The 18,578-nt window shown below is 37.8% G+C and overlaps 2 protein-coding genes across 10 annotated transcripts in view; both read left to right on the top strand.

Annotated features, from left to right (window-relative positions):
• LOC111863443 overlaps nucleotides 1–3,100 on the top strand; it is a 10,747-nt gene extending 7,647 nt beyond the window's left edge. For 7 of the 9 annotated variants that reach the window (XM_023849783.2, XM_023849784.2, XM_023849782.2 and 4 more), the window contains 2 exons: nucleotides 408–724; nucleotides 803–2,094. In XM_023849783.2, the coding sequence (XP_023705551.1) occupies nucleotides 408–520 (113 nt within the window). In that variant the 3' untranslated portion in view covers nucleotides 521–724; nucleotides 803–2,094. Of the gene's footprint in view, nucleotides 1–407; nucleotides 725–802; nucleotides 2,095–2,664 lie in introns of those variants that run through there. The other 2 variants (XM_023849778.1, XM_023849779.2) reach the window with 2 other exon arrangements.
• Nucleotides 3,101–4,803: 1,703 nt separating this feature from the next.
• Nucleotides 4,804–18,578, top strand: part of LOC111863446 — a 75,257-nt gene continuing 61,482 nt past the window's right edge. The window contains exons 1-2 of the mRNA XM_023849789.2: nucleotides 4,804–4,971; nucleotides 17,753–17,897. Coding sequence (XP_023705557.1) covers nucleotides 17,773–17,897 — 125 coding nt within the window. The 5' untranslated portion in view covers nucleotides 4,804–4,971; nucleotides 17,753–17,772. The remainder of the gene's footprint in view (nucleotides 4,972–17,752; nucleotides 17,898–18,578) is intronic.

Raw genomic sequence — 18,578 nt, 5'->3', positions numbered from 1 at the left:
CAGTGGTATCTGATAATTAGTCCCTTTCTGTCAGCGAGGTTTCGGTCCTCATCTGGCAGTGGTTCCTAATACTTTCCCCATCTACCGGAGGCATTGGAAACTACTTGGGTGGAAAAATTTGCTTAATTTAGCTCAGAGGTCTCCTAGAGACATGAGGTTCTTTTACGTGCCGTAAATCTATGACACGGGACCCATGGTTTAAAGTCCCTCCTGGAGGACTTGTTCCCTGAATTTTTTCTGCCCTTAAAAATTCCAGGACCTCTGCCGGGTTTGAACCCATGTACCTTGAGTCATGAGGTGGGAACGTTAGCCCCAGACGACGGAGGCCGCTCTGTCTCCAGTTACTCTGTATCATAAGTGACTGCAAAATTTTAATATTTAACTTCATTGAGAGAATTGTGTTTCAGCATCACCAAAAATGGGCATTGATTCACCAAGAGATGAGCAGCAGAACAAGCGCTTTTGCTGTGGGAGTGAAGTATTTACATTCTCTCCCCCTGGCGCAGCACATGATGGCTAGGCTTTGGATGACTCAGTGGCCAGACTGAGTAGATCTCAGCCAGAACCAAGGTTAGAGCAGCCCTGTGTACCAGTTGAGAGTGTTGCTACAGCTATGCAGGAAGAAGAGGGGACATTGTCATTTTCACAGCCAGCGCACCTGAATGATATGGTGCTGAATTCACAGCTGCATGCTACTCAGCCATGTACACGGACTTCCAGTCAGGTATGTAGTGCTAAGAAAGCTCTGAATCTAATAATTTTTTTTAAAAAATGAGTTGAAGTCATTGTGTTTTTTTCACAGAATACTTTCCAAATCCTGGTGCGACGCATGACACGCTTTTGTGTATGTACAGACTATAAGGAAACAATTGAAAAACTATGCAAATTATTTGATAAATTGAGTTATACCTGGGGAATTGCAGCCAAAGTGGTATGTAATCATCGATTTTCACTGATTGCTTGGGCATGCCTGGTGTGCATACAGTTCTCTCCTGTGTCTTACTGGTCTTCTGTTTCTGGGTCATACTAAAACACCCGACACTTAACCATTGTCGCTGCCACTTGAAGTTACTTAAAGTACAAAGAAACCTGTGGACTTTTCCATATTTGGACTGAATAGGGATGAAATGTTAGGAGTTTCAGAAAGTTGCATAATGTGGCGCTTCATAAGTTGTACTCTTTGCCAAGTATAAGTGAAATGATCAAGTCAAAAAAAAACAGGCTAACCAACCGAGCAGCTTCCGAATAAAATTCTAGACCGTTACCTCCCCACCATCTCGTTCGATCCCAAACTTTTGACTTATAGAGAATGTGTACATACATGCAATATACATACATACATACATTGTGAGAACTCACAGAAGAGAAACTGGATAAAATCAGTGCTGGGTTTGAACATTCTTCTCAAAAATCTCATGGACGCCTTGCATAGGAACTGGGTTTCATGTTTAGGTTGTGAAGTTGGAAGCTTTTCCATTTGTGCATGAATATGAATTGTTGTGCTGGTGTCAGGAGTGTGGAGCAGTTCTGGTTTCTGCTGCTGACCTATGGGCTTGTCAGTTGTGCTCTCAGTCCAAATATTGGTGGCCTGGGTAGGCTGGATCAGTGTCTTGGTTCCACCAGAGCCGTTTGGTGATGTGCAGCAGGCTCTGAGATGATTGCAGAGGATGAACATGCTTCACAGTGAGAGGCTGAGACTATAATTGTTTCCTGCCTTGTCATTTCTGATTCATCATTCACAGTTGTGCCATCATGCTTGTAGTTGATACAGCACTGAAGAACATGAGTAATTAATCTCAACCAATTTTCCCCCCCCCTTATTTTTTCACCCTAAATTTAGATTTCAAATCAGTCCCCCCACCAGATGTGGTGGTGTTTAAAATTTTCTGTTGGCTTTTGTGGAAGCAAGTAGCTAAGTTGGAGAGCATTCCAGTGGAAGATATTCATATCTGAATGAGGATGATCTTGTAGCCAACCTGCAATGCTTAAGCATCGATGTCAGTGTTTCTCTGAAGGGGGTGGGGGCAAGGTGCATGGCTCCTTGGCTCGTGCTGGTAAAGTCAAAGGTCAGACCCCCCCAAGGTAAGGAAGAGTAATAAATCTTAAGCTAATAAAAATGTAACTCATTTATTTAATTTTTCAGATATAATGCATCATTCAAAGTTTCATTGGTAGACTTTCTTTTGTCAGTGATCATCAAGTAATCTTGTGCTTGAGTGTGTATGACAAATAACAGTTTGCAACATTTCAGTAAACCTTATTGACATTCTCTAGTGCCACATATATATCAGGAAGGCACATAATCTGTCTTTGTGTAATTACATCATGCACTTTCGCCAGCCTTTTTGTTAAATGAGTACAGTTTGTGGTTATCCACATTCATCATCATCATCACTGGCACGACAGACCTTTGTGAGCCCTGGCCTTCCTCAGGATTGCTCGCCATTCTTCTCTATTCGATGCTACATTCCTCCAGTTCTTTACACCCAAAATTCTTATGTCCTGCCACACACACATTCTTCCCATCTTAACTTTGGTCTTCCCACTCTCCTGTTTCCTTCTGGTTTAGTATTAAACATTGGTTATCCACATTCACAATAACATATATACATACCTTGGTCTGTACTCACAGTAGTATAATAATTTTACATTTGTGTTTTTCAGGTGGACAAACACGAGGAGGAGGAGGAGGAGGTGAAGGAGGAGGAGGAGGAGAAGAAGACGAAGAAGAAGAAGAAGAAGAAGACGAGACTGGCCGTGATAAGCGAAGTATGCAGTACAGTCGCCAGTTTGTGAATGTTGTGCAAGGGTTTGGCTGCAGGATTGGACCTAATGCAAACTCATAATTTTGAAATGAAAGTTTGTTGGAGATCAGAATTGAATATCAGAATTTTGTAACTTGCTTATTTACTGAGCGTTGTACAAAGTGATGCTTGAAGGTGTGATTGGTTTATTGATTGATTCAATCCAGTTAAATTAGAAGAAATAATTTTTGTGATTGATGCTACTTGCATGAATTGGAATGATCTTAAGTTAATTTTGATAAAATTATGAGAATTGTATATTGTTGTTTTTATCTAATAAAATGTAAATAACAGTGTGAAAGTTTCTTATTTTAACCTTATAATGGTATGAAAGTACCAGCTGAAACCTTCTTCATAATCATGACAGATACTGCAGTACTGGAAATTGAAACTTTATAGTGTGTCTTACTTATACTTAAGTAGTCACATGATACAGGTATTCTTGTGATCATGCAGAAGCTGTGCAGTAAATTAGTGTCTCTCATACTCGTGGAATTAATGGGTAGGAGGAAGATTTGTGATAGGTATAACTTTCATACCTGGTGTCTGTTAAATGCTGTCATCTCTTTTGCACAGGCTGGTGAAATTATAAATTCATAATTATATAAATTGTTGATTTCCATAGAACAGTGAAATTCTTATTTGATGAATCTGTAGGGGAATGATTGATCCTTAAAATAGCTGAGGATTCTTATTCACAATTACATCAAGAAACTGTTCTCATAAAATTTAGATATGGCTTGGGATAATATCCCAGAGCGGGATCATAAGAGCATAGTAATGAACATTTGATTTGACTAGCTTAGTGTGTTATATTCTCAAAGACGTTTGCAGCATGGAACTGGTATGAAATTAGAAGTATTGGTGTAGGGTGGGCTCCATGGGCATAGTGTTGATCCCAAGCTTCAATGTAATCTGTGTATATACTGCATCAAATACAGGGTCTGGCAATGAAGTTCCCAGAATGGTGTGAAAAGAGAAATAAAGAATACAAGGAAATAAAAAATTGTTTCATTTCTATTGAAAGTAATCACCCCCCATACTTGAATACATGTATCGAATTGTTTAGAAAGTTTTTGAAAAAGTTGTCAAGAGGCTTTCAAACGAAAAACTTTCTGTTTGGTCATTCCACAGCATCTGCTAAAGTTGGGACTAACTTCGCCGACAAGCGGCGATCGCTTGGTATAGTTCGCTTGCTGACTAAAGCCACGGAGTTTTATTTTTTGTAATAATAATAATAATAATAATAATAATAATAGGCTACAAGCCAGAAGGTCGCGGGTTCAAGTCCTGATGAGGTCATTGGATTTTTTTCAATAATCCTTCCGGCCGCGCTAGGCCCTTGGGTTTACTCAGCCTCTGACAGAAATGAATACCAGGAATTAATTAAATAATTTTCCTGGGGAGTGAAGCGCGGCCGGCGCGTATGGCTGACAACCTTACCGCCATCTCTGAGCAGATTGTCAAGGTAATGTGGGACCCTTAACCCTTAACAACCCAATGGGCCTTCACAGCCTGTTACAGGGATGGCTTTACTTTTAATAGGCCACAACTCCTACTCTCACATGCAGTCTATGCAGAACTATGGTTGTTCTTTCTGACATATTACTGCAGATGCCACTGAATATCAAGTTTCTACGAAACTTTTATGCTATTAAAAAATGAATTAGTTGTTCCTTCTATACCTTGAATATATTCACTAACACTGCGGGAATACAGAGGGCATGGGAACTGAATATCTCATGACTAAAGCGGAAACTGAACACCAGCAAGGCATCCCTGCTCCCTCAGTCATTATTGTTCAGGTCTTATATAACTCTTGCAGCTCAAGGGCCGCGTTCTACAAACCCACTCCGATGTTCTTAATTTTCAGGTCATGTCTTTCTCGCGTGGTTCTTTAAATTCCCAAGCTGCACGGTATCACATCCCACAAGACGGTTATCTTTGATATCATCTTAAATCGTATGACTTTGGACACCCCTGACTTTTTGGCGGGTAGTCGTGTGGAGGTAGAGATGGTAGAGATACATACTGATGATGCTGATTGGAACATCTGAAACTTCTATGCATACGATTGGCTATCAATTGGCGTGTTTGTGAGAGAGAAAATCTACTTGTTAGAACTTAAATTTGCTGTGGAAAAAATAAGTGCACAGAAGTGATTCAGGTAAGTAAAAGCAGGGCCATCTTTACCTGCTTAATTGATTAATAATTCAGTTTCCAAGGTGCAATAAAATATAGATGTAGTTACAGAGCGCTGCCGGTTTTACAGAAGTCCAGTAGTGCCCCAGGTGGTATGAGGCCTCGGTTACGTTTGTGTCACCAAGTTAAGTTGTTGACGAAACTGAATACAATATGACCAACTTTACCAGGAGTGCGATGCCAATATTTGCTGGGACACATTCCGGATTTAGATTGGAATATATGTTATAAACCTTGTAGATTTAGGGCATGCTATAGTTTGAACAAGTTTCTCTTACTCAGAATTACTGGGATTTTAGACTTTTTTCATCGTCCAATATTCTAGAGATTAGAAAATACGACGTTTCGCAGAGTGGATCTGTTTCCTTTCTCAGGTGAGGTGGCAAGACATTACTCAGTTGGGTCCCTTAGAAAGAGCTAACTACGATCACTGTCCACAGTCACTTTTTAAAGGACCCAACTCAGTAGGTGTCTTTCCCATCTGAGGACGGAAACAGATCCAGTTTGCGAAACGTGTTTTCTTATCTGTAGAAATGTTATATTTTAGCGTCCTGTTACACTGATTCATGTCCATGGTTTATGCTAACTGTCTTACAGTGTATACACTTTTTCACCTTATTCTTCACTTCCACACTACATGTTTCAGCACTAATGTGCCATCCTCAGGTGTCTTTATGCACGTTAAACTATTGTACTGCATGCCATGATGTCTTCATTCTAAAATGACTAAAATCTGTGTTTGTCATATATGTCATGAATTCTAAATAATAAAACTTTTCAGGATTCATCCTACATCGCACTCAAACACGCGAATTATGCCAGTCCTCTTTTATGTGAGCATTCTTCTTACATACATTTGTGTATCATGTTCTGTGTTGTTTTTTGCTCCTGTTACTTCATGCATTGTGATGCTGGATATCTCTAGAATACTGGACGACGGAAGAAAGCCCCAAAACCCAATACATCTGAGTGTTATACGCCATTGTCAGAACCCTTTAGATGGTTTTCAGAGTATTGTTATGCCAGAAGATATGTACTGAGTGAATTTATGAGGGAGTGATAAAATCGTCAGTTTTCAGTGTTTGCATTGAGCAAAAGAATAATAAATACAGTGTTCAGGCTGTAAGGCTTATGTTATCAAAGATGCTGCTGTTACTGATTTTGGCTCAGATAAGTATGTAGACTGTAAAAATTGTGTTAGGCTTGATGGCAACATAAAAATGATATTTGAAGAAGTAAGGTGTAGAGTGGACTCATCTGGCCCAGGATAGGGAACAGTGGTGGGCTCTTGTGAACAGACACCATGAATATTCAGACTTCAAGAAAGGCAAAGAATTCTGTACTAGATAAGCATGTATTAGCTTCTCAATAATCACTGGCTTCCCGCCGTGGCAGCCCGTGTTTGATCTCGTGTCTGGTCAGGTGGGATTTGTGGTGGACGAAGTGGCGCTGGGGTAGGTTTTCTCTGAGTACTTCAGTTTCCCCTGCCAATCTTCATTCTACCAATTGCTCCACAATCACCCTCACCTATCATCTGGGGCTGGTACAATAGGCCAGAAGTGGCCATAGTGCAAGGGACATAGTCCCACCCCACTAGCAATAAAAAAAATAATTAGCTTCTCAGGATGTACTCTGCTCAATTTAAGTAGGAAGAATCTGGTTAATATACAAAATGCTGCTTAAGTCCACCAGACTGCAGCCTAGGATGGGTTTTTATCCCACAGTACCCTTACCTTCTTACATAAGTTCAAATTAGTGTATTGTATGGTGGGAAACCATATATTTTTGACGTACCAAAAATTTAAGAGGTATCCACATGATAATGCAGTAAGTGAAATGTTATAACTGTTCATAAAAATGCTTTCAGAACCTTGACCATAGTTATTCATCACAATGCAACTGTGTGGAAATGTAACATGAAGTGTAACAGAGATTTTATGTGTATAACAGTTTGGTTAGTTTTCCTGTTATATGACATTTAATTTAAAAGAAGATTTGTGTCATTGATCAATGTTTCCTATCAATTTTAAGCATAATTCAGTGTTACAGATATTGTTCAAGTAATTTTGAGGAACGGAAAATATAAATGCAAAAACATAAAAGTTTTATGCAACTATTACTATAGTAGAAATGAGGAAAATTTTCTAAATGGAAAGTTACGTGAAACAGTAACTTTGGAATTACATGAAATTCCTACTCATGAGTTCCTGTGACCCATGAAATAGGGTAGCTGATTTTTAAGAGACTGTTGAGGTGAGAATTGACTATATGCATTATTGCAATCTTGTAGTGTTACATCCTGCTCGTGGTGCTTGCAAATAAAAATTGAGATGTTACCATCACTCATGGAGCTGAGCCCTTTTTGAGAAGCCGCCAACTGTGCAGCTACTCAGGAATTTCCCAGCATTTTATGGAACCCGAATGTTCATTACTGTGTACACAAGAGTCCTCCACTGGTCCCTATCCTGAGCCAGATCAATCCAATCCATAACATACCATCCCATCCTATCTCTCTAAGATCCATTTTAATATTGTTCACCCACCTACATCTTGGTGTTCCCAGTGGTCTCTTTCCTTCTGGCTTTCCCACCAATATCCCATACACATTCCTCTGCCCCATTTGTGCTACATGCCCTGGCCACCTCATCCTCCTTGACTGAGATGTTACCATCAGAGAATAAATGTTTTTATTATTTCAGTCACAACGTTTCACCTCATATTTCAGTCACAACATGTTTCACCCCATGTAGGCCATTTCCAAATTATATGTGCACAATATAGAAATGATGGTGGAATTCCACAGAATTACAGTGCAAGTATACATCTGAGAATTTTTTACTTAAATTCAGATCTGATTAACCATATACCAATTAATTTTTAGAATTAAGACAGACATACAAATATTAAATTTTAAAATTAAGACTGGAATAGTTTAAGGTGAAAATCATTATAAAAGGCTGGGTGTTATTCAAGGGGAGAAGGTGATATTGGAGGATTCAAGAAAATGTATGATCAAGAAGGAGTGTGTGGTGGGGGCAGGGTGGGGGGTTAATTGAGGTACATGCATTAGGTTATGATGTGAGGGTGATGGACCATGATAGGTGGGTCCCTTGTCACCATGGAGATGGAGGAGACGCCCTCCAGTTTTGGAGGGAAGCTGCGAATATATCTAATACGCATTCGCAGACAGCCAACAAGGGGTGGTCTTCCAGCTTGGGGGTTGATCGTGGGGCTAATAATTCATCACTGTAAAAAATAATAATATTATGAAAATGAACACAAAGCCTCGGACCTGGACAGATTCCTTAGATAAACGACCTAAGCTAAAGAAAATGGATATGAGATTTGGCACTTGGAATAAGTTTGTATAGGGCAGGTTTGCTCAGGGTAGTGGCAGAAAAAATCTTAAAATATAAATTAGATTTAGCGGGAGTAGAGGAGGTCAGATGGAATGGAGGTGACATCGCACCAACAGGAGACTATACATTTTTCTCTGGAAAGGGGAATGAAAATCATGAATTAGGTACAGGTTTTTCATACATAAGAGAATCGTATCAGCAGTTAAGAGGGTAGAGCTCGTTAGTGATAGGATATCATATATAATACTAAAAGGTCACTGGTGTGATATTGTTCTGTATGTTCACGACCAAACAGAAGATAAAATTGATGACATAAAGGATAGATTCTATGAAGAACTAGAACATGTATTTCATAAATTCCCCAAGTACCCTATGAAAATTTTGTTAGGAGATTTCAATGCCAAAGTAGGGAGGGAAGACATTTTCAAATCAACGATTGGGAATGAGAGTTTGTATGGCATTAGTAATGATAATGGAGTTCGAGTAGTAAACTTTGCCACATCAAAAAATCTTACTCTCAAAAGTACAAGGTTCCCACATTGTAACATCCATAAATTTACTTGGACATCTCCAGATGGGAAGATACACAATCAAATAGACCTTATTTTGATAGATAGGAGACGGCACTCAAATATACTTGATGTCCCATCATTCAGGGCTGCAGATTGTGACACTGACCACTACCTGGTGGTGGCAGAGGTTAGGGAAAGACTGGCAGTGAACAAACAAACAACACACAGAGTTCATATGGAGAGGTTCAATCTCAAGAAATTAAATGAGGTAGAGGGTAAAGAGCAGTATTGTGTTGAAATCTCAAATAGGTTCACGGCTTTGGAAAACTTGGAAACTGAGGTGGATATTAAATAAAGCTTGGGAAACTATGAGAGAAAATATCAACATTTCTGCCAAGGAGAGTCTAGGTCAGCGATGGCCAACTGGCAGCCCGCGGGCAGTATCCGGCCCGCGACTTAATTTACTCTGGCCCCCCGCCAAGTCTCAGGTTTATTTTCAAAAATCTTAATTTCACAGCTGTATTGGCATAGAATTCAGTTTTTAATAGGACATTTCATTAGCTTACAGCATTTTGCAGTTGACTGTATACGTTCTTACCGAGTTGGACAGTTCAAACTGTTTTCTAATAACTGTGTTCATGTCATGGAAATTCCAAGTCCCCCAACCCTACTTCTGTAGGGAGATGACACTGAAGGGAAGACCGTAGTGGTGAAGGATGTATGACACCTTAAAAATAGTAACCATTCCCAGCTTGCTCACGGGGATGGGATGTTCACCGTTTCTCTCGGCATCCTGGCCTTTGTTAAGTGCCAGTTTTAGCAGAAATGTCTCCCAGTTAGTGCGATTTTAGAAAGTGAAGTGTGATTATGGAGTGTGAGTGTAGAACTGCTTTTCAATTAAAATTGTGTTTTAAGTTATTGTAAGTGATACAGCATGTGAAATAGTAAATTGAGAAAAGTTGATAGTGAAAATAGGGTGTTCAAATCTGAGTGGGAACATGACTTTTTTTATATTAAATAAAGACCACAAGCCACAGTGTTTAGTATGTTTTCAAGTGCTAGCAGTTTTAAAGGAGTACAACCTAAAGAGGCATTACATGACAAATCATAAACAGAAGTTCGGAAAACACTCTTGTGAATCAAGGAAAGTAGTCTGCGATCAGTTAAAGAAAAAACTTTTCCAGCAGAAATCTCTTTTTACCAATGAAACAAAACAACAAGAAGAAGCTTTGCTGGCTTCTTATTTCGTGACATATGAATTAATGAAAGCTAAAAAAGCGTTAAGTGATGGTGAATTAATTAAGAACTGTGCGATAAAGATGGCAGAAGCTTTCAATGAAAATAAGGTAGGAAACAAATTTCAAACAGTGCCCCTTTCAAAACAGACTGTTACTAGGAGGCTGGAAGATATTAGCAACCAGATATCTAATAATGTGAAAGACATTATCGCTAATTGTTCCTATTTCTCAATTGCTCTCGACGAAAGCATAGATGTTTCGGATACTAATCAGTTGCTGATATTTGTTCGTGCAATTAAGGAAGATTTTACAATTTTCGAAGAGTTGTTAAAAGTGTGCTCTTTACACAGCACAACTAGAGGTGTCGATATTTTTAACGCTGTTAAGAGTGCAGTGGAGGAATTCGGTGGTTTTGAAAAATTGTCCTCCATAGTAACAGATGGCGCTAAATCAATGACAGGGACAATAAGCGGTTTTGTTGGATTTTTAAGACAGAATCAAATTACTGTACCTACCTTGCATTGTATTATACATCAGGAGGCTCTATGTGCCAAATCAATTAAACTGTCTACCACCATGGCTACTGTCACAAAAATTACTAATTTGATCAGAGGAGGAAATCGATCACTCACTCACAGAAAATTTCTGACCCTCTTGGAAGAAATGGATTCTGCTTACGGGGACCTGCTTCTGCACACTGAAGTAAGATGGTTAAGCCGTGGGAAATGTCTGGTACGGTTCTTTGAACTCCGTCATGAAATAGCAACATTCCTAAGAGAAGAGGTTACGAATTCTGCTGAACTGCAGAATGATCTCGAAGACGTCGAATTCTTGAGAAACTTGGCCTTTCTCACTGATATCACTCAACACTTGAATGTCCTGAATCTGCAATTGCAAGGCAAGAAGCAGACAATATGTCAGATGGTTGGCTTTGTTGACAGTTTCCGTAAAAAGCTACATTTATTTAAGTCTGCATTGGACAAAAATAACCTTCTACATTTCCCTTGCTGTCGGAAACTCTCAGAAGAAGAAGAAGAAGAAGACTTGGAGTTTAGGGACTACACTGAAATTATTGAAGATTTGTCTTCAGAGTTCGACCGACGATTTAACGATTTTGAAAGCTTTCGACCTGATATTTCTTTATTCAGTAATCCTATACATTGTGATATAGAATCTCAGCCAGGTCATCTGCAATTAGAGCTTTGTGAACTTCAATGTGACCCATCCTTAAACACATCTCAGGTTACTGGAATTGACTTTTGGAAACTGCTTTCACCAGAACGTTACCCACTGTTACGAAATTGGGCTCTCAAACTTTGCTCTGTTTTTGCAAGTACTTACATATGCGAGACAGCGTTTTCATCGCTGAAGCATGTAAAGTCTAAGAACAGGAACAGACTTTCAGATGTCGTGTTATCACATATTCTTCGAGTGGCAACCTCACAATTAGAAGTGGATTTTATATCATTGGTTTCCAGTTTTATGAAACCACAGTGCTCTCATTAAAACAGTGTGTATATGAGGATTTAGGTATAATCATTAGACCATAAAAACTATGATTGAAAGTCTTTTGTGCTCATCCCTGCTGAAAGAGGAATTTGTGCTGTTTTATGGTAAGTAATTGCAAATTTCAAGGCATTTTATTTTTCTTTCTTAAATTATAATTGCATTTTTCCCCGGCATATATAAAACTAAACATAAGGCATGATCTGGCCAGTGTTTCTTTAAGAAAAAATGCTCTGGGGGTAGAAGTGATAGAAGGCAATAAAATTGATTGGTGAAATTTTCAATATCGGCTTAATATTATTGGTGCAACGTAAAATTTAAATACGTAGGTTTAAATGCACTTGTTTTTACACGGGTTGTGACTGATTCAGTTTGGGGGGCAATACTCCCCGACCACTCTTCTGAAAGAAACACTGTATTTGGCCCCTGATGGTGTTCTATAAACTAAATTTGGCCCTCGAGATGTATTAGGTTGGCCAACGCTGGTCTAGGTGATTATGAACCGAAGAAGCATAAGCCATGGTGGATGAATGATGCTCAGAATTATTAGATCAAAGAAAGCAGACCAAATTGCAATGGTTACAAGATCCAAGCGAGTTAAATGGGGATAATCTGAATGATATAAGATGTGAAACCAGCAGGCATTTCAGGAACTAAAGAGGGAATATCTGAAAGACAAAATGGATGAGCTTGCAATGAACAGTAAGAACAAGAACATTAAAGACATGTATAGAGGAATAAATGACTTTAAGAGGGGTTACCAGCCTAGCATTAACTTAGTGAAGGATGAGAATGGTGATCTGCTTGCAGATTCCCACAACATTTTGAATAGGTGGAGGAGCTACTTCTCTCACTTATTGAATGTAAATAGGGTCAGTGATGTTAGGAAGGTAGAAATGAAAACAGCTGAGCCGTTAATACCTGATGCCAGCCCTTTTGAGGTTGAAAGTGCTATTGCAAAATTGAAACTATAAATCGCCAGGTAGAGATCAAATTCTGGCAGAACTTATTCAAGCGAGAGGAGAAATATTATATTCTAAGATCCACAATCTAATTACTTCTATTTGGCATAAGGAAAAATTGCCTGAAGGAGTCTATTATTGTACCAGTTCACAAGAAGGGTGATAGAACTGACTGTTGCAATTATCGGGGATATCACTGCTATCAACTTCATACAAAATTTAATCCAATATTCTTCTGTCAAGGTTAAGTCCATATATAGATGAAATTATTGGGATCATCAATGTGGGTTTTGATATAACAGACCAGCTATAGATCACATCTTTTGCATTCGTCAAATTGAAGAAAAAATGGAAGTACGATGAGACAGTACATCAGCTATTCATAGACTTAAAGAAAGCCTATGATTCAGTTAGGAGGGAAGTATTATACAATATTCTAATAGATTTTGGTATTCCCATGAAACTGGTTAGGTTGATTAAAATCTGTTTAAAGAAAACGTATATTAAAATCTGTGTAGGTAAACATTTGTCTGATAAATTTCCTATCCAGAATGGTCTAAAACAAGAAGATGCTTTATCGCGACTCCTTTTCAATTTTACTTTAGAATATGCCATTAACCCTTACCCTGCTGCGGTCGACATATGTCGATCTCTGAAAAACATGGCCGTCCTTGCTGTAATCGACAGAACTCATATTGCAAATTTTGAGTTTCAAATCTCAGGTTTCTTTGCACCAATCTCATTCAAACTTGGTGGGTGCACAGAGTCATCTGTTGGGAACGTAATGAAGCATCATTCATTTCAATGGCTGCATTCTTCTGCTGTCTAGCTTAGGAAATGTAAAAGATTGCATCTGCACAGTGAGTCACGTGCTCCGAGGTCATGTGGAGCGGGTATTTCACAGGGCTAGTAAGAATGGCTTTGTATAGTGCGCAGTGCTTTCCATAATAGTTTTAACTAAGTTGTGGACTTTGGTCAACATGTGACATAGTGATAAGACTAGGATAGTGAATTATGTACTTTTTGGCCGTCTTGGACAACCCTGATTTAAATGGATTTTTCCCCTGTGAAAAATACTGAATAATTTAATATTTTTGCAACTTATGATGCCTGTTCCCTGTCTGAGGTAAGATTAATTACATTTTATCACAAATTTTAATACTTTGCACTTAAATTATTTATAAAAGATTTATTAAAAAATAATTCAGCATAGAGGGTACTGAGAGTTACTTAGCATACTAGCAGTGAAAGGGTTAAGAAGGTCCAGGAAAACCAGGTGGGACTGAAGTTAAGCGGGCACATCAGCTGTTGGTCTATGCCAGTGATGTGAATCTACTGGGTGATAATGTAGATACAATAAAGAAAAACACACAAACTTTAATTGACACAAGTAAAGAGATTGGTCTAGAAGTAAACACACTAAGTATACAAACTAAGTATATGTTACTGTCTCATCACCAAAATGCAGGGCAAACTCAGGACATAAAGATAGGAAACAGATGTTTTGAAAATGTGGCACAGTTCAGATATTTAGGAACAACTATAAGAAATCAAAACCTGATTCAGGAGGAAATTAAGAGGAGATTGAACTTGTGTAATACTTGCTACAATACAGTCCGGAACCTTTTGTCTTCTCGTCTGCTGTCTAAAGACATAAAAATTGGAATATGCAAAACTGTAATTTTGCCTCTGGTTCTGTATGGGTGTGAAACTTGGTCTCTGACATTAAGGGAGGAACATAGGCCAAGGGTGTTTGAGAACAGGGTGTTGTGGAGAATATTTGGACCGAAGAAAGATGAAGTGACAGGCGGTTGGAGAAAACTGCATAATGAGGAGCTTCATAACTTGTACTCTTCTCCAAGTATAATTAGAATGATTAAGTGAAGGAGGATGATATGGGCAGGACATGTAGCACGGATGGGGGAGACAAGGAATGCATATAGGATATTGGTGGAAAAGCCAGAATGAAGGAGACCACTGGGAAGACCAAGGCGTAGGTGGGTGGTCAGTACTAAAATGGATCTTAGAGAGATAGGATGGGATAGTATGGATTGGATTGATCTAGCTCAGGATAGGGACCAGTGGAGGACTCTTGTGTACATGATAGTGAACATTCGGGTTCCATAACATGCTGGGAAATTCTAGAGTAGCTGCAGAATTGGTGGCTCAGCTCCATGAGTGAGTAAGTAAGTAAGTAAGTAAGTAAGTAAGTGAGGGTGATGGAGTGGAGTTATTGATGGACCTGAAGCATTCTCCCTAGGCATAACACTTATTCTGGTGAAAGAACACTCTTTAGTGTTTTTGAAGAGAGCTTGGATTTTGATCAGAGCTATCGTTCTTGTTGATGTATGTTACTAGGTGCTTCTGTGTGTTACTTCCATTTGTAGAGGGTACTCCTAGTCACCCTTATTGTCTGATATTGTTGGAGACAGACCATGCTGAAGAAAGTAAAGTGTGTTTTCTGTGAATGTAGTACCCTGTGGTTGTGATGTGTGACACACAACAGAGGGAAATTCTATGACACAGCCCATTTCCAACAGTATCACACCTTATGAAAGGGACATCAGTTTCAGTCTCTGTTATTTCTAGTGGCAGCTAATTGATATATGGAAGAATTCTGTTTTTCTTTTATTTATCCTGGAGATCAAAATACATTGATATAGAGTATGCTCGTCGAAGTTATACATTATAGAAATTACTTTAATGATAATATATGTTAACTTATTAGGAATATAACAATAGAAGCATTAAATTGATAGCACTAACTTATTAGAAATATAGCTTATTAGAAATTAAACAGTAAGAGTTTTAAGAAGAAGCATAATTATATTAAATTGTTTCTACATATCTGCTTATCAGTAGCCATTATTACAGAATTCCTCATTGATGCGGTCCTCAACTGAATAACAGCATCAGTTAATAACTTCCTCAGTTCCTTTTTAAACTGGATGTTGTTACCTATTTGCTTTATGTTGTTGGGCAATTTGTTGTAGAAGATGCAACCTGATGCTGATGGATTACTCTTATATAGCTCTAAATTATGGATTCATTCATTCATCAGTAATCTGTCAAGACGACAGGTCCACAGTCTCTTCCAAAACAGTTCCTCCACTTAATGCAATCTAGAGCTTTCTCCTTCAAATGAGAATATCCTCTTCTGTCCCCAAGGTCATCCAGCATCTTCTTACATCTTCTTGATTGATTGATTTATTTAACATCCATAACTGTTACATTATGTACAATTGGACAAGTCAGTTTTTAAAAAATATATGAGATTAAACATCACATCAAATGACTAATAATATAAAAAAACCGTAGAAAAATAACATAATAAGTCCTTTAAATATGATAAAACAGTGGATGAGTATAATAAGGCAACAAAAGCTAAACTATAAATTACATGCAATGGCTAAAATAAATTACCTAAGTATCTTTGTTCTATTATTAAGCTAATTCTTGTAAAAATATTCTTGAAGGGAATAAAAAGCTTTGCACAACAAGTAATCCTTTAATTGATGCTTAAAAACCTTGAACTCTTGAATACTTCTTATTTGAGAGGTCAAGTTATTATACAATCTTATTCCCATGTTAATCACACTCCTTTTACAACGTGAGGGGTTACATGGTTGGACATACAAATTCTGCTTATGTACTGTGTTATAACCGTGCACGTCTGAATATGAGATGTTATATATCCTATTTTTCCTTAAAAAACACAACGTCTCAAAGATATACAATGAAGTTAAGGTTAAAATTTTAAATTCACCAAAAAATTCTCTACACGATATCCTGTTATTGACTCTTTTGATCAGTCTTAAACATTTTTTTTGGATTTTAAATACAGTTTGAATGTCCTTTTGAACACAGCCCCAAAAAATAATACCATATCTCAATAAAGATTCAAATTTCGCAAAATACACACTTCTCAAAATTGGAAGACTGACCAAATCTTGTAAGGATTTGATAAGATAGATGGTTTTGTTTAATTTTTGAACTAAATGGTGAATGTGAGAGGACCAACTTAAATTCTCTGTAATATATATACCTAAAAATTTTAAATTAGCTGTGTATGTTATTTTCTTATTATTCAAATAAAGTTCCGGTTTATCAATTTGACGGAGACCACGTCCCTGAATAAAGAGTGCTTTTGTCTTTTCAATATTAATAATAAGATTATTTACCGCAAACCAATTTTCTAATTGATGCATAGAAACTACAGTTTTATCATTTAAAGATTTAAGATTTTTGTCAATAATTAGTATATCGGTGTCATCTGCAAATAAAACAACTTTCGCTTCATGAACAGCTTTAGGCAAATCGTTTATAAACATTAAAAACAAAAGAGGTCCCAGAACCGAACACTGAGGAACACCGTACTTTATTTCCTTACACGAAGAGGAGAATGATTTTTGATTTGGAGACTTGGCATCAACATGGTCAATTTCTACAAACTGGGATCTACCCGTAAGATATGATCTCATCAAAGAGAGTGAAATTCCTCTAAACCCATAAAGTTCCAATTTAGCCAACAGTAATTTGTGGTTTATCACATCGAAAGCCTTGGAAAGATCCAAAAATACCCAAAGCAAAACACTTATTGTCTAATGCTTTCTGAACATCCTCTTCCTCGTCTTCCGGTCACTTCTGTCCGCCCCTTTATCTTTCCTTCAGTAACTTCTTTTAGAAGGCAGTTACTGCGTAAGATACGTCCAATCCAATTATCCTTCCATTTTCTTATTTCTTGTAGGATATTCCTCTGCTCACTGACTCTAAATAGCACTTCTTCATTTCTCACATAATTGGTCCAACTGATCTTCTCCAACACCACATTTTTAGTTAAAATTTGAAAAAGAAAGAACAGAGATCTTATAGACATTTTAACTTGAATTAAGTTTTAAAAAGTGCTAATTTAAAAATCAAATCGACGCGTGTAGATTAACAAAGATTTTATACAATTAGAAAGACTGGTAATTTTAAATTTTAACAAGCAGTGTAACAGCTACGTGAGTGATACACACCTGATGATGGCCATTTAGGGCCGAAACATGTAGTGTGGAGGAGGAAAAGAAGTAAAAATTACAATAAAATTTGTTGCACTTAAGACGGTATTTATCCATATATATAATATACAAAGTTGAACAGTAGTGTTATATATTCATTTTATTTCAGGGATCTGGATAATTTGAAACATGTTCTATTCCTATGAACTGCTATGCCGCAAGCCAAATGGAAGATTCACAGTTATTTGGCTGTTGGCAAATTCTAGGAAGGTGGCTAGTAGAGAAATCATGAAGATTTCTATTCCTGATATTGTGTAAGTATTGTCATATTTTTGTTCTTATTCTGAATGACTGGGAAACTAAGAAGAGAAGGAGGTTTGTTAAGGAATCAACAAGCCTAGTTTCATTTTATTTTTGCCATATGTACTGGACACGAGAATTACGCCAGATTGTGAATGTTATACTAGAGTTAGCTCCACATTTCGTGAACTGTAATCAGATCATAAAATGCAGGGTTCACTGGGCAAGTTGGTGTAGCAGTAACAGGCCACCCTTATGTTTGGGATGGCCATGGTTCAGATTTCAGCCAGATTACCAGCTATCCCACCTAACCTTCTCCATCATTTATCTCAGTCCTTCCAGAAAATTGCTGGTATAGTTCCTGAATTAGGCCACATGCATTTCTTTCCAAGTCCTTTACATTTCATTGTTCACTGATCACCTGTCTGTCTGATGAGATGTAGTCAGAGACACTGACAGCATCATAAAAGTAACCCACAAGAAAAGCATAACCTTCAGACAAGAGCAGAAGGTTGTATTCCAGTTTTTAGTAATGTACACATATTTTTCAAAAGTGTTTCTTTCAGTCATGCATATCTCATTGGTCTTGGTATTCATTCACTTCAGATGTAAGTCTGTTGCTCACAGAGTAAGTTAACAGTATAAATGTTGTCTTTCCTCCATCTGCACAAGCTGGGGAATGGAGCTAGTTAAAA

Source organism: Cryptotermes secundus, unplaced genomic scaffold, assembly GCF_002891405.2.
Source record: "Cryptotermes secundus unplaced genomic scaffold, Csec_1.0 scaffold1863, whole genome shotgun sequence".
NCBI classification, from domain to species: domain Eukaryota; kingdom Metazoa; phylum Arthropoda; class Insecta; order Blattodea; family Kalotermitidae; genus Cryptotermes; species Cryptotermes secundus.
The sequence above is the reverse complement of the archived record's forward strand: the minus strand, read 5'-3'. Positions and strand labels throughout refer to the sequence as shown.